This window comes from Haliotis rufescens, unplaced genomic scaffold (assembly GCF_023055435.1).
Source record: "Haliotis rufescens isolate VD_foot unplaced genomic scaffold, xgHalRufe1.0.p SCAF_1, whole genome shotgun sequence".
NCBI lineage: Eukaryota > Metazoa > Mollusca > Gastropoda > Lepetellida > Haliotidae > Haliotis > Haliotis rufescens.
Genome location: NW_025963779.1, coordinates 21,407,757 through 21,421,210, shown reverse-complemented (window position 1 = coordinate 21,421,210; position 13,454 = coordinate 21,407,757). Strand labels below are relative to the sequence as shown.

The following is a 13,454-nucleotide window of genomic DNA, read 5'->3' as shown; positions in this document are numbered from 1 at the left end:
TATACCAGCAATATCACGGCGGGGGACACCAGAAATGGGCTTCACACATTGTACCCATGTCGGGAATCGAATCCGGGCCTTCGGCGTGATAAGCGAACGCTTTAACCACTAGGCTACCCAACCGCCCCTGAGGCCATAGTAACCACAGCTAGAGCCCTCTGTGAATATAATACACTGTGAATGGCATGACGTGTGCACAAACTTAATTTGGACTGAAGAAAAGTTTGGATTTTTAGAGTGTTAAAAAATAAATATATTAGAGGCAGGCAGCTCATGTGGAATAATAGAAAACAATCAGCAACATTTTATTTATTTATTTTTTATTTTTCACAAATGCCTATTTTTTGCCTTACCAATGTAAAAAGGAAGTTCTGACATCTAACACCTCATAAATTATTCTACATCACCCTAAATGCCTGCAAATGATAATTTTGCTAAAGAATAAATCTACCATATCCTACAGAAAATGTCAGTCTATCAAATGGCAGGAAAACAATGCCAGTGGAGGACATCCAAGCCATGTAACATTTAAGCTGACACCCTTCATGAAGGAGGTGACCTGCCATTGTCAGCCTCTGAGCCAATTAGTTTGTGTAGTAATGCTGACCTTCCTCCTGGAACCTGTCATATGAACCCTTGCAAACAATTTGGGGGTCAACAATAATCATTTTGACCTCAAAACTATTTGATATCCTGTAACAGATGTGTCTCATAAGTATTTTTTCTGTGTGTTTCGCTACACTGACATGTCTTTTCTAAACTACACCACAATAATGAACAGTTTTCAAAAGTAAACAGACAATTCTAAGGTTCTGGTCATAGCTGTTGCATCAAAACTAATTTAGGGAGTCATGAGATTCAAGCACTACAAGAACACTCTTCAAGTTCAAGCACTACAGGAGCACACCTTAAGCAAAACGGGAGCACATCATAAGCACAACATGGGGCATATCTTGAGGAGCCCAGGAGCGCACTTAAAGCACTACTGGAGCACACATCAAGCAGTAAAGGAGCACACCTCAAGCACAAGAGCACACCTCAAACACAACAGGAGCACACCCCAAGCACTACTCGGAGCACAACTCAAGCACAACAGGAGCACACCCCAAGCACTACAGGAGCACACCTCAAGCACAAGAGCACACCTCAAACACAACAGGAGCACACCCCAAGCACTACTCGGAGCACAACTCAAGCACAACAGGAGCACACCTTAAGCACAACAGGAGCACACTTCAAGCACAACAGGAACACATCCCAAGCACTACAGGAGCACACCTCAAGCATAACAGGAGCACACTTCAAGCACAACAGGGGCACATCCCAAGCACTACAGGAGCACACCTCAAGCACAACAGGAGCACACCTTAAGCACAACAGGAGCACACCTCGAGGAACCCTGAAGTACACTTCAAGCACTACAGGAACACACATCATTGACCCCAGGAGCACACAAGATACACTACAGGAGCATACCCTAAGCACAACAGGAGCACACCTCAAGGACCCCAGGACCCCCTAACTTCTAACACTGATGATAATGTTTTTAACAAAGCATGAATGTCAAAGGGTCCTTGCCATAATCCTAATTTAGAAATAAAACATTCATTGTATCCCTAGGATAAAATACTGCTGGAGAAAACCTCAAAGACCCCAGGAACCCCCTTGAGTTTGTAATGAAACTCATTTCAAGCCTAATGTGTCCTGCTAGTAATAACTGAAATAAATCTACTGGAGGCCCAGGCAATGGTTTGTACAAACTGATAAGTTTCCTTCTCTATCATCATACATATCTCAATAAACACATTCCCCAACCTCTCCTTCATCAAATATCATGTAAACCAATCAAGAGGTATTCCCTATTGCCAATAGTCTTATCTACAAACCCTACCCACAACCTAAGTTATCTCATCCAAATCTCAGAAGCAGAACACTGTTGCATATTACATACATTCTTTCTGCTGATACCACCAGGTCTGTCTGGCTTATCTTCCACTGTACATAACATTTAACCATTACAAGCCAACCCGGAGAAGGAGAAGTGTAACACTCGCCCCCAACTCCTAGAATGAGAATTATATTACACTCGCCAAGCCAAGCCAAGACACGCCCCTATCAGTGATGCAGGGACCATGTGCTGATGACAGTTGACAAGGTCCAAACAGCTGGTGGAACGACAAATTCCCTGCACCCTTCTTCATTTCAAATCTTTTAGAAAAGAAATTCATTTATTTTCATAAGGCTTACAGTAAACAGAAAAATGAAAAGCTCTCTAAAATCATGCCTTCCTGAGTCATATGTTTGCCTCTCGCAAGACTGCCCTTTTTAGACTTGAAACTACATTGAACGACGATTTGGGGGATTTTATGTTAACAATTGAATGGATGTCCTCAATGTGATCATCCTGTTGTTTCTGTTGGTTCATAGGCACCATATAAATGTTCTATTTTTGTACCAGGTCCCGAGTGGGAATTTTTGTACAGTAAAAATTCTTGATTCTATAGATCCCATCAGATGAACATAATAGCAAATCATGGATATCCAGTAGGGCTGGGATGGGTAACTCCGGGTTTCCGGGTCGGGTGGGTACTGAGTAGGACCCGGGTACCCACAGGACTACCCGGACCCGTCGTTAGTCATGTGATATATTGTTTAATGACAAAAATTATCTAGAACTCTATGGTTACACAGGGGGCACGGGTGGCCCAGTCGTCTAAGGCGCCACGATTCGCTGTGCAGAGTTGCGTCCCTCGGGCACGCCAGAAACCTATGATTGTGGGTTCGAATCCCGGTTCGCCCCGATTATGTTTGTCAGCACCATACCCGTGCTCATGTGTTTCACCGAAGTGGTAAACCTCTGAGACCTGCATCACTTCGGGCTTTCTCCCACATTAAGCTGACACGCCGTGATATAACTGGAATAGTGTTAAAAGCGGCGTTAAACACAACTCACTCACTCACTCACTATGGTTACACTACAAGTCACTAATGTGTGTGCATTCCTTCTGATTTTTCATATGGTTGAATAAAGATATAACTTAATTCAACTTCAGTGTATGAATGACCAAATTGTTTAATATTGCCAGGGCTATGCTAAAAATATTCATTTTGAGACATCTCCTTAGACCTATAGTGGGTACCCGGGTAGGGCCGGGTAATAGGGCATTGGGTACCCAGGTAGTAAATTTGGACTCATCCCAGCCCTAATAGTAATATCCAGTTAGATGTTTAAAAGCATGGCTGCTGAGGAAGCCATATTGAAAAGTCTACTGTTAGGGCATGATGCAAACATGACCATCACAAACCAGCCCTGCTGCCTTAACTTTGCGGTAGAAACTAACATTTTTAGCCCACTAATCCTTATTATGGTAACATATAGCAAAAGCCTTATAAATGGCAACTTTCTACTAATCCTTATACCCTAACTATTGGGCAGTTTGGCAAGGACTACAGGACTAGTGCCAATTTCTAACGCTGATCTCACGGGGTGTAACTTTTGGGATGATACCAGTATCCATACGTCTTAACTTCTACAAGCATCATTACGTTTACATGCTGGTAACTCACATGACTGGTGATATGTGATTGATTGAGTGAGTGTTGCTTGGAAGAGTAGTTAGAGTTACATACATTTGTATTATGTCATGTCGTTCAGTCACTGCGAGTTGAGTGAGTGTGAATTTGGTTTTAACTTGGTTTTCAATAGTATGTCAGTAACATGACAGTCTTCCTCAATTATCCAGCAAATTATGTCTATGTTAATATGATAAATACCCTGAAACCGTTTACTACCATAGCTTGTTCCAACTCAGCTAAAAATAGCAGTGCAATCAAATTGCACTGTCCTTTCCTGATTGAAACAAGAAGTGATCGCACCAGTACTCAACTCGCCAAGTTGTGGTGAGTTGTCTCAAATACACTCTGGTTAAAACCATACCCACAGATGTAATGCTAACAGCTAAAAGATCATTATCGGGATGAATCTGAGCTTGAAACCTATGATAAGCAGCAACTAACAGCAGAGAAACACAACAATGAATAGCAAGCTGTGCTGTCTTAGACCACTGAGCTGGGGACCACTCCAACCTGGGGATGCTTTTCCATCCTCTCTACCACAAGAAGTTTTAGATCATTTCACTTTCAAGGACATTACTGATTGTCATCCAAAATGTCGGGAAGATTTTGGTAACACTTAGTAATGATACAGGGGAATGTCTCCAGCAAAATCATTGCAAAATTACCCTCACAACAATTCAAGTCAAGTTGTAAATAGTGAAATTAAATCATATTTAGTTGGTTTATAGGACAAGGATGAGAGAACATTCTAACCCAGTATCCAGACAGTTTTTACATTTAGTACTTCAAAACTATTATCATAGGGTGAATAGGTCTTCCGCAACCTACACTTGCCGTAAAAGGCATCTATGCTTGTCATAAGAGGCGACTAAAGGGATAGGGTGGTCAGGCTCACTGACTTGGTTGATACATGTCTTCGTATCCCAATTGTGTGGATCGATGTTCATGATATCAATCACTGGACTATCTGGTCCAGACTGGATTATTTACAGACCACCGTCACATAGCTGGAATATTGCTGAGTGCGGCATTAAACAACAAACAGACAAACAAACAAAAAACATAATCAAAGGGCTTCACACACAATGAATCAAAACCAAGGACGTTTGAACCACTAGGCTACCTCTCACCCCTGATATGTTGTTGAACAAAAGCATGTGGTGATTGACCTAACTGCCACCTGACCAAGACATAGTCTAGACAGAGTACCGCAGCCATCTATCAGTGTGAGGAGAAGGTCTCTGTGTGTGGCACATAGTTAGTTCTGGGGAATTAACCAATGACAGTGAGAGCAGTGATAAGTATCACTCCCCAAGGAGTTCGTCTGCAAGACTCACCATGAGTGCCTGCATCCAACATATCTACACCAGCCAGTCCACAGAAGGTTCACCTGCATGTCATCACCATCACCTAAAGGCTGTATGTTATCTCTATTTTATCAATTAACCAGGCACAAGTTATTTCTGGTCGTAAACATTACATGTGCAAATATACAAGATAACACCATTTGATACAGCTGGATTTGAAGTTGTCCAAACGCATTCCACTCTGCTGCAGGGGGCCTGTTTTGAGGTTCCCCATGAAAGTCCCATTGTTTCACCTGCGACCCAATTGTGTTTATCACAGCTGGAACCAGCCACCAAGAAATACATATTTAGCATTCAGGTCAAATCAGATTTTTCTGCTTATTATCGTTACTGAGGCTACCTTGACCATGTTGACATACATCAAGAAACATACATCAGTCTTAATAAATAATTGGCATTAGAGATTGTTAAAAATATAAATTATAGTAAAAAAACTACCTACCAACCCATACCTGTTTGGTCTATGTTACAACAAAACATTCTTTTTCTTGGCCTAAGCTCCAGCATTCCATATCACTTATTGTACACAAGAATACTGGTTAATGCTAATGGTTCTGACTGGATGTTTTTCACAATTAGTGAGAGAGACTATCTTATTGCTGCTTTACCAATTTTCAAGCAATATCATGGCAGGAACATCAGGTATGGGTTTTCCATACTTTACCCATGTACGGATATAAACCCATGTCATTAGCGAGACAGGTGAACACTCTGTAGCCTGAAGGTATTCACATGGGATTTTTGTCTCAAATCATTGTAGATGAGAAATGGGGTTTAACGTCATGTCCAAGATTATTCCACTTATGCATGCATGCACGTGTATGTGTGTGTACTAGTCCAGACTAATGCTCATTTTCTAGTGCTATCCCAACATGAATTACCCAAATTAGACACAGTACACTGACTCTGAGATGACCAGTCCTTGTTTTACTCCCTTAATGCAGAGCGCCAGTCTGGGTAACAACAAGCATCATTTTTTATGTCTTTTTGTATGACACGGATGGGGATCAAACCTTGGACATTCCGCTCTGGGCAGGCCACGGAGACGGTCTCAAATCATTGTAGATGTGAACTACATCATGTGCATGGATAGGAGATTGTTATGTTATGTTATCGAGGGAGGTTAATAAACATGATGAAGTTGTCCACATCAGCATAAAATATGATTCAGGGTTTGTCAGGTAACAACGGTAGTTAAAATGAGACGTCTCAACAAGTATTTTCAACATCGATCTGACAAAAAAGTACATGGTTTGAATATCAAGAATAAAGATACTTTTATTGGAACACTTAACACCAGTCTTCAATTTGCAATCAATTTTACATCCTCAAACAGGATATTTAATATTATACATCTCTGCTAAATTTTATAGTAAGAGTTGGACCCAGTGCTGCACACCTTTTCAATACTTTTAAATTAACTCGGCATCCAAAGGGTTAAATCTCTTGCATGTCCTGCTGAAAACAGGATTTGTCCTGATGCCTCTTGCCACACTCTGAATGTACTGTACACTCTAAGGCAACTTACTAGTGAACTGTTCCCGCTGGATATTTCCACCCAGGGCTCCGCTGAACTCCTTCCCAGATCCACCTGCTCCCTTCCCGATTGACCGGAACCCATAGCCAGAACCTGGGGAGAAGAACATGATATTATCATCAAGGACAAATATTAAATAATCTTTTTCTTTTATGTTTCACTGTACTGTTCGGAAATATTTTTTTAATGTGTACTGTTGGTCAATGATATTTCTAACTACTAACTCCTGACATAGAGATTGTGCCAGAATATCAACAATTTCTTATGCAAATAGGATCATGACTGTCTAGTTTTAGTGGAATATAACTGATGATACAATTAAATCCATGTGACAACTACCAAATAACGTGCCATGACAACTCTGAATTTTTTTAGATGTTGACACTAGCACACACAGGAAAGAAGTGAGGTTTTCCCACCTCACTCATGTGCATGAGGTATGGGTGCTACTTGCACAACTTACTACAGACAGTAGCTGGAAGAGAACTTCTGTTAAAAGTCAGAAGATTTTTATAGTCTGATGACAGCCAAACAGGTTTTGCATTCATAAGAATTAACCCAATAAAACACATGACATATCTAACAGTACATATGTAAGGGACTGACACAGAAGCAATGAGTTCTGCCAGTACACACAGACTTCCATCTTGCCAATACATCTAAAAGTGTATGTTATGTATACAGGCCATTATTAATTTAATAATTACACTTTTATCCCACCATGCTCTCTACCAAATGCCTGCATCACATCATTTTATTGTCCAAAAGTACCTACAGATTGAGAAACTTGCTTCAAATTTGGTGCCGTTAAGTCTGGGTGAGCTAGCTCTTCATTGAAAACACATCATGTTTATCTCGTGTCTCACCACGCTCGCATTTTTTAAAACATTTTGATGAAATTGCCTATCTGGTCCTATCTAGTCCTATCATCAGTCCTATCATCCAGTATGTTTATCTCCTAAAAACACAAAATGCCTCCCTTCTCACCATGCTTACATTTAAAAAAAAACAAACTCTAATACCGTAATTTGTTTCTTGTTATCTAACCTTTCATTAAATTACCCTGTTGGTTTACTTATGTGTAGGTACATATCCATTTAACTTACACATATATTGCATCCTTCGGATATATCAAGGTTTATTTGTGTTTGTGTATATATCATGAATATTGTCCTGCACACTCCTCTGTGTGTGTGTGTTTGTTTGCGTGTGTGTGTGCGTGTGCATATATCTTGTTATGGTACCAATATATCTACATGTATACAAATACCCTGTCATCGTACCGATGTATCTACATGTATATATATATCCTGTCATCATATCGATATATATCAACATGTATACACACATCCTGTCATCATACTGATAAATCAACATGTATACATATTATATCCTGTCATCGTACCGATATATCATTTTACTGATATATCAACATGTATACACATATATCCTGTCATTGTACAGACATATCTATAAGTACACTCTCATCCTGATCATACTGAAGCAAAGCAAGACATACACGATACAAGCACCTGTTGAGGCAGAACACAGCCCCTGGAGACAGACAGTGAACAAGTCTGAAGGGAAGACCAGGCACTAGTCACATACAGAGATTCTGGAGGTAATAAAGTTAGTGTGAAGGTGTCGACATCTTGATTGCATTATCAGGGCTCAGGGCTCATAATCTTCCACTCAGGTGAAAGTCAGTTACACACACTGACAGGAAACACCAAATATCCATCTCAGTCGTGCAAGCAGTTATACAAGGATATTCATCTGAATGTAATAGCTTCTGGTTATTCCAGATTATTCTCAGCAGGCAAATCAAATTATTGATATTACAGCAGGGCAAGTGCAACTAATCAGGTTAACTGTGATTGAGAGAGAGCAAATTTGATCTAAATACTGCCTTGAATAATATTTCTGTTGTGCAACTGCATGTCTGCTTCACTCGCTAAATGTCACAGGAGTGAGTTTGTTTTTTAACGCCTTATTCAACAATATTCCAGCTACATAACAGCAGTTTGAAAATAACTGAATCTGCACCAGACAATCTATCGAGTGACATCATGAGCATCGATCCACGCAATTAGGATATGATTTGTAATCAACCAAGTCACAGAGCCTGACCACCTGATCCATTTGGTTGCCTCTTACAAAAAGCTCAGGTTGCTGGAGTCTTATATTCCTACCCGGAATCCCCCTCTCCCAAGTGCCCCCTCTGAAGCTTGGTGTTCCCTGTGGGAATGTATTCCTATGGTGCCATGGATGAGCGAGCAAGAACAGTTGAACAGTATTTCACAGCATGTCAAAATAAATGTTGGAGTGCGGTAGATGTCAGATTTATCTACACCTGCACAGAGGAGGATGCTCCCAAATTGTAATTACAAATTTCCCATTTCATGTTCATATAGTCATAAACTGAGGTTTGTGTGAAACCCATGACCACTGGTATTACCAGGTAATGGAATGGAAAGATCAAGGCAGTACTTGACACTGACCAAAATTTGTCAGTGGTCCAAAGGACCAACTCCAAAAATATATTTTCTGGTCCTGTTGGATCTCTACTAGGCACAATGGTGCTTAGGGTTTAGACATTATCTTATATATTGCTGAATTCAAAAGTTGTACAAACTTAAAATAACTTTGTTCATCCCCACCCAAAAAAAATTATTTCATTTTACTGGTCCTTAAGAAAATATACTACACTAGGACCAGTGTTAGTGTCAAGCACTGCAAGGAAGTCATGGTCAGCTATCCTGGCTAGCTGATGATTCGATGCCTTAACCAGAGTCTGGCCCAGTCTGCAGAGGTATGACATATGTCAGATGTGAAGCATTAGACACAAACATTTGCATCATACATCATGAACGGGAATATCAACATGAACAGTTGTAAAGTTGAAGCTGTATCATTGTATGGTATTGTGTGAAATTTGCAGGCTGAACATACGTATGCGCTGTTCCTTCCATGAATTATGCTAAATCCATGAATATTGCATCAAGGAGAAATATGAAATATGACATACTCCTGTCACATCTGGTAAGTGAATGAAACATTTCCTCATTTTGTATAATCTGTTATACACGTTGCATGCAATACATGAGTGAGTATGGTTTTACGCCTTTTTTAGCAATATTCCAGCAATATAACATCGGGGGACACCAGAAATGGGCTTCACACATTGTACCCACATCGGTAATCGAACCCGGGTCTTCAGCATGACGAGCAAATGCTTAAAACACTTGGCTACCCGACCGCCCCTGCAGTACATGAGGACTAGTAGATTTAAGTATTGGGGATTCAATCAGTAATTTGAAATGTGTTATAAAAGGGTTGTGTTACAGAGAAAATAAAATCCTACAAAACGTGCGAAATGCATTCTTTCTCAGTATCCATGTTCATAATAATAAAAAAGAGGTGTAGACCTTCACAAGACATGGAACACAATTTAATTGTACACATTCAACAACACAAACACATATCTGCTTTAAAACTTGGAAAATTAATAAATCATAGATTATACATCAATTTCTTGTTGGAAATTTAATCCAAATAATAACTGAAGAAACACGGATAAAGGAATAACACTAGAAGATGCTAACTTTCAATCATAGAAAAAGGTTCAATAATCACAAACAACTAAGGCCGCCAACTTTCCAAAATATTCAACACCTGTTGTTGACAATTATTATGTAACTAGATGTGCAGCTGCTGTAACCAATAAGTTCTGGTCTTCATGTCATATGCTTTTCATGTAACATGTTACTTGTGATAAATTTCTACAGGAGGTGAAAAATATTTATAAGTTCGGACTGAGCATGCCTCATATTATCTTGATAATCTTAAAGTCAGTATAGTGAAGAAATGAGACCAACCAGTCATTAGACTACAAAATATCAAGTCAGAGCTGTTTTTGCACATGTCAGCGACTTTTATGATGACCCGATGACACATATTTTAACCCCTGGCCAAAAAAAAATAGGTGCTAAAAAAATCTTTAATGTACCTCAAAACCCGATGTCCATGTTGTTAACAGATTTTTTCAATTACTGCTTCAGAATAGGTTACTCTGTTTTGCTTGAAGTTGCTACTTCAAGCTTCATTAAAACAGGAAACCCAGTAACAGCTTTTAACCAGGATGAGGTTGTGGGAGAGAGAGAGGTCCTGGATCCTGACTAAAACCTTCTACTATGACCTAACAGTGATCTGCACTGATGCTACATGAAGAGTCAAGTCATGTCGCTGTAGAGAGAACCCAGATCCTAGCTAAATGTTTCCACTATGACCTGACAATGATCTGCACTGATGCTACATGAAGAGTCAAGTCATGTCGCTGTAGAGAGAACCCAGATCCTAGCTAAATGTTTCCACTATGACCTGACAGTGATCTGCACCGATGTCACAATAAACAAGTTAAAAACATGAGCTGTTTATGATAACATGCACCCACATCAGGGATTCTTAAATTACAATCATCCTTCATGATATTTATTTGTTCTCAAAACACAAGTCTTTCCTCATGATAATTTCACAAACCAAATCTGCTTCTCTAAATGTCAACATATGACTTGTAAAAAAAACATGCTAAACTTCATGATGCTCCAGATTAAACAAAGGCTTATATTACAAAAAAGAAATTCAAATACCCAGATCCAACAAATTTGAGAAATGCCAATAGATCTGTGATTCATTTTATTTTCTCTGACATTAAACTACCATTGTATCGTAAAATGTTCCTGAATAATTTCTCTGGCTACTCTGAAGAGCAAATGCCAATAGATCTGTGATTCATTTCATTTTCTCTGACATCAAACTGCCATGGTATCGTAAAATATTCCTGAATAATTTCACTGGCAACTCTGACTAGCCAATGCCAATAAGTCGCCCCACTCCATTGCAAATATTCCCATCAGCCAAAGAACATTTACCTGTTTCTTGTAACCATGCAAAGACATCAAAACTGCCATGGTATCGTAAAACAGTCCTGAATAATTTCACTGGCAACTCTGACTAGCCAATGCTAAACTTCACGATACTCAAGATTAAACAAAGGCTTATATTAGAAAAAATAAATTCAAATACGAAAAACCAAGATCCAACAAATTTGAGAAATGCCAAATAAATCAATGTAACATTTTATTCTCTCATCAAACTGCCACGGCATAGTAAAACATTCCTGAATAATTTCTCTACTCTGAAGAGAAGATGCCAATAGATCTGTGATTCATTTTATTTTCTCTGACATCTAACTACCACGGTATCGTAAAACATTCCTGAATAATTTCACTGGCAACTCTGACTAGCCAATGCCAATGAGTCGCCCCACTCCGTTGCAAATATTCCCATCAGCCAAAGAACATTTACCTGTTTCTTGTAACCATGCATTAAATTACAGTCAGAGTGTAGCAGTATCTATTATCGATGGCAATCATCCAAGACCCAACATCAGCTGGGATCCATCTACAGGCTGAGAGGAAATGACTTTCATCCCTACTTAAAATGTCTTTACTGAGACTATGTATTTCAAAGTGAGTTCATCGAATCTGCTTAGATAGCAGGGGGCTTCCACAAAGAATTATACCATTGAATGACTTTTCATGTGATGTTTTAATACTACAACATAAACACCTTCTTTACAAACATTGGTAAAGATTGCGTAATGACCAATAGTTAGCCAATATTGTCCTACTTACATCTGTAGCTTGTATACATTTTGATCTATTATAAATACAGTTTAGGGATTCAGTTAGTTTGTTCATTTAGCATTCTGAACTAATAAAATTAGGAGATAAACATACTGTGTTTTCCGAGTAGAGATTACCTGTAGATTTAACTATGCTTAATCAAATTTGGAACTGAATGTGCAGGTTGACATTTCAAATGTCAGATTTATCGGGATTAAATCTACAGGTAACCTAGCTCTACACTGAAAACACAGAATGTATATCTTCATTCTGCTATCACAAAATTGAACATGAACTCTTTGGTGTAAGATTTGATACTGAATGACACTGCATGGGTTGAGTCCAATGTTTTCAGTGTGATGTCTGAGTAACTAATGGAAACATTGATAATCATGATAATAGCCATTAAACAAAGTTTGGTACTGTATATGGTGATGTTGCCATCAAAACGGTTGTTTCCATCAGAGGTGGTTATTGTGATTGATACCTTTAATTGACCAATCAGAATGGAGTTATTTCCTAACACATGGCAAAATTATAAACATGATAAATACACACTGAAAAATGAAATATTTCCTATTTCCAATATATTTGTGGCGTTGTTAGTCTAGCACAGTTAGTAAGGGCGTAACAATGGATCAAACAACCACTGCTTTTTGCAACTGTCAATGGCACAATGGCTATACCTCTAAGTTAAAATAGGAATAGTTGCCAGACTTTCAATTGTTTCAATACCAGCAGATGCTTTTAAAAGAAAACTAGAGTAATAATTAACACCACTGGAAAGAACTTGACCATCTGTAATATTTGAGACTTCAGCCTCTCCAATCTGAACTGCTTCCCTTAACATCTAACTTCCCCAGCAAACTACCGATCCTAGGAAACACTGGATGTGTCAGATCAACATGTGACAAAAGCCCAGGAACTCTAGAAGATGGGAAGGTATGACCATACAACTGCACTTCTATTGCAATAATGGCACAACCTTTACAATACCATTTCATCAGTGTCTTACACTATTGCACTATAGTAACCCTTAGTAAGTTGTCTTTATTGCTAGTGGCAAGTATTGCTAAATTGTACATCGTGAAGAATCATAACAGGTTGTTTGTTTGTTTGTTGTTTAACCTGTTAACGCCACACTCAGCAATATTCGAGCTATATGACGGCGGTCTGTAAATAATCGAGTCTGGACCAGACAATCCAGTCATGAGCATCTACCCACGCAATTGGGAAACGATGACATGCATCAACCAAATCAGCGGGCCTGACCACCTGATCCCGATA

The 13,454-nt window shown here is 39.2% G+C and overlaps 1 protein-coding gene across 1 annotated transcript in view; it reads right to left on the bottom strand.

Moving 5' to 3' along the window:
• The window catches only part of LOC124114597 (exostosin-like 3), a 51,943-nt gene that overhangs the window by 14,212 nt on the left and 24,277 nt on the right, over positions 1–13,454 (bottom strand). Inside the window, exon 3 of the mRNA XM_046475257.2 lies at positions 6,472–6,573. Coding sequence (XP_046331213.1) covers positions 6,472–6,573 — 102 coding nt within the window. The remainder of the gene's footprint in view (positions 1–6,471; positions 6,574–13,454) is intronic.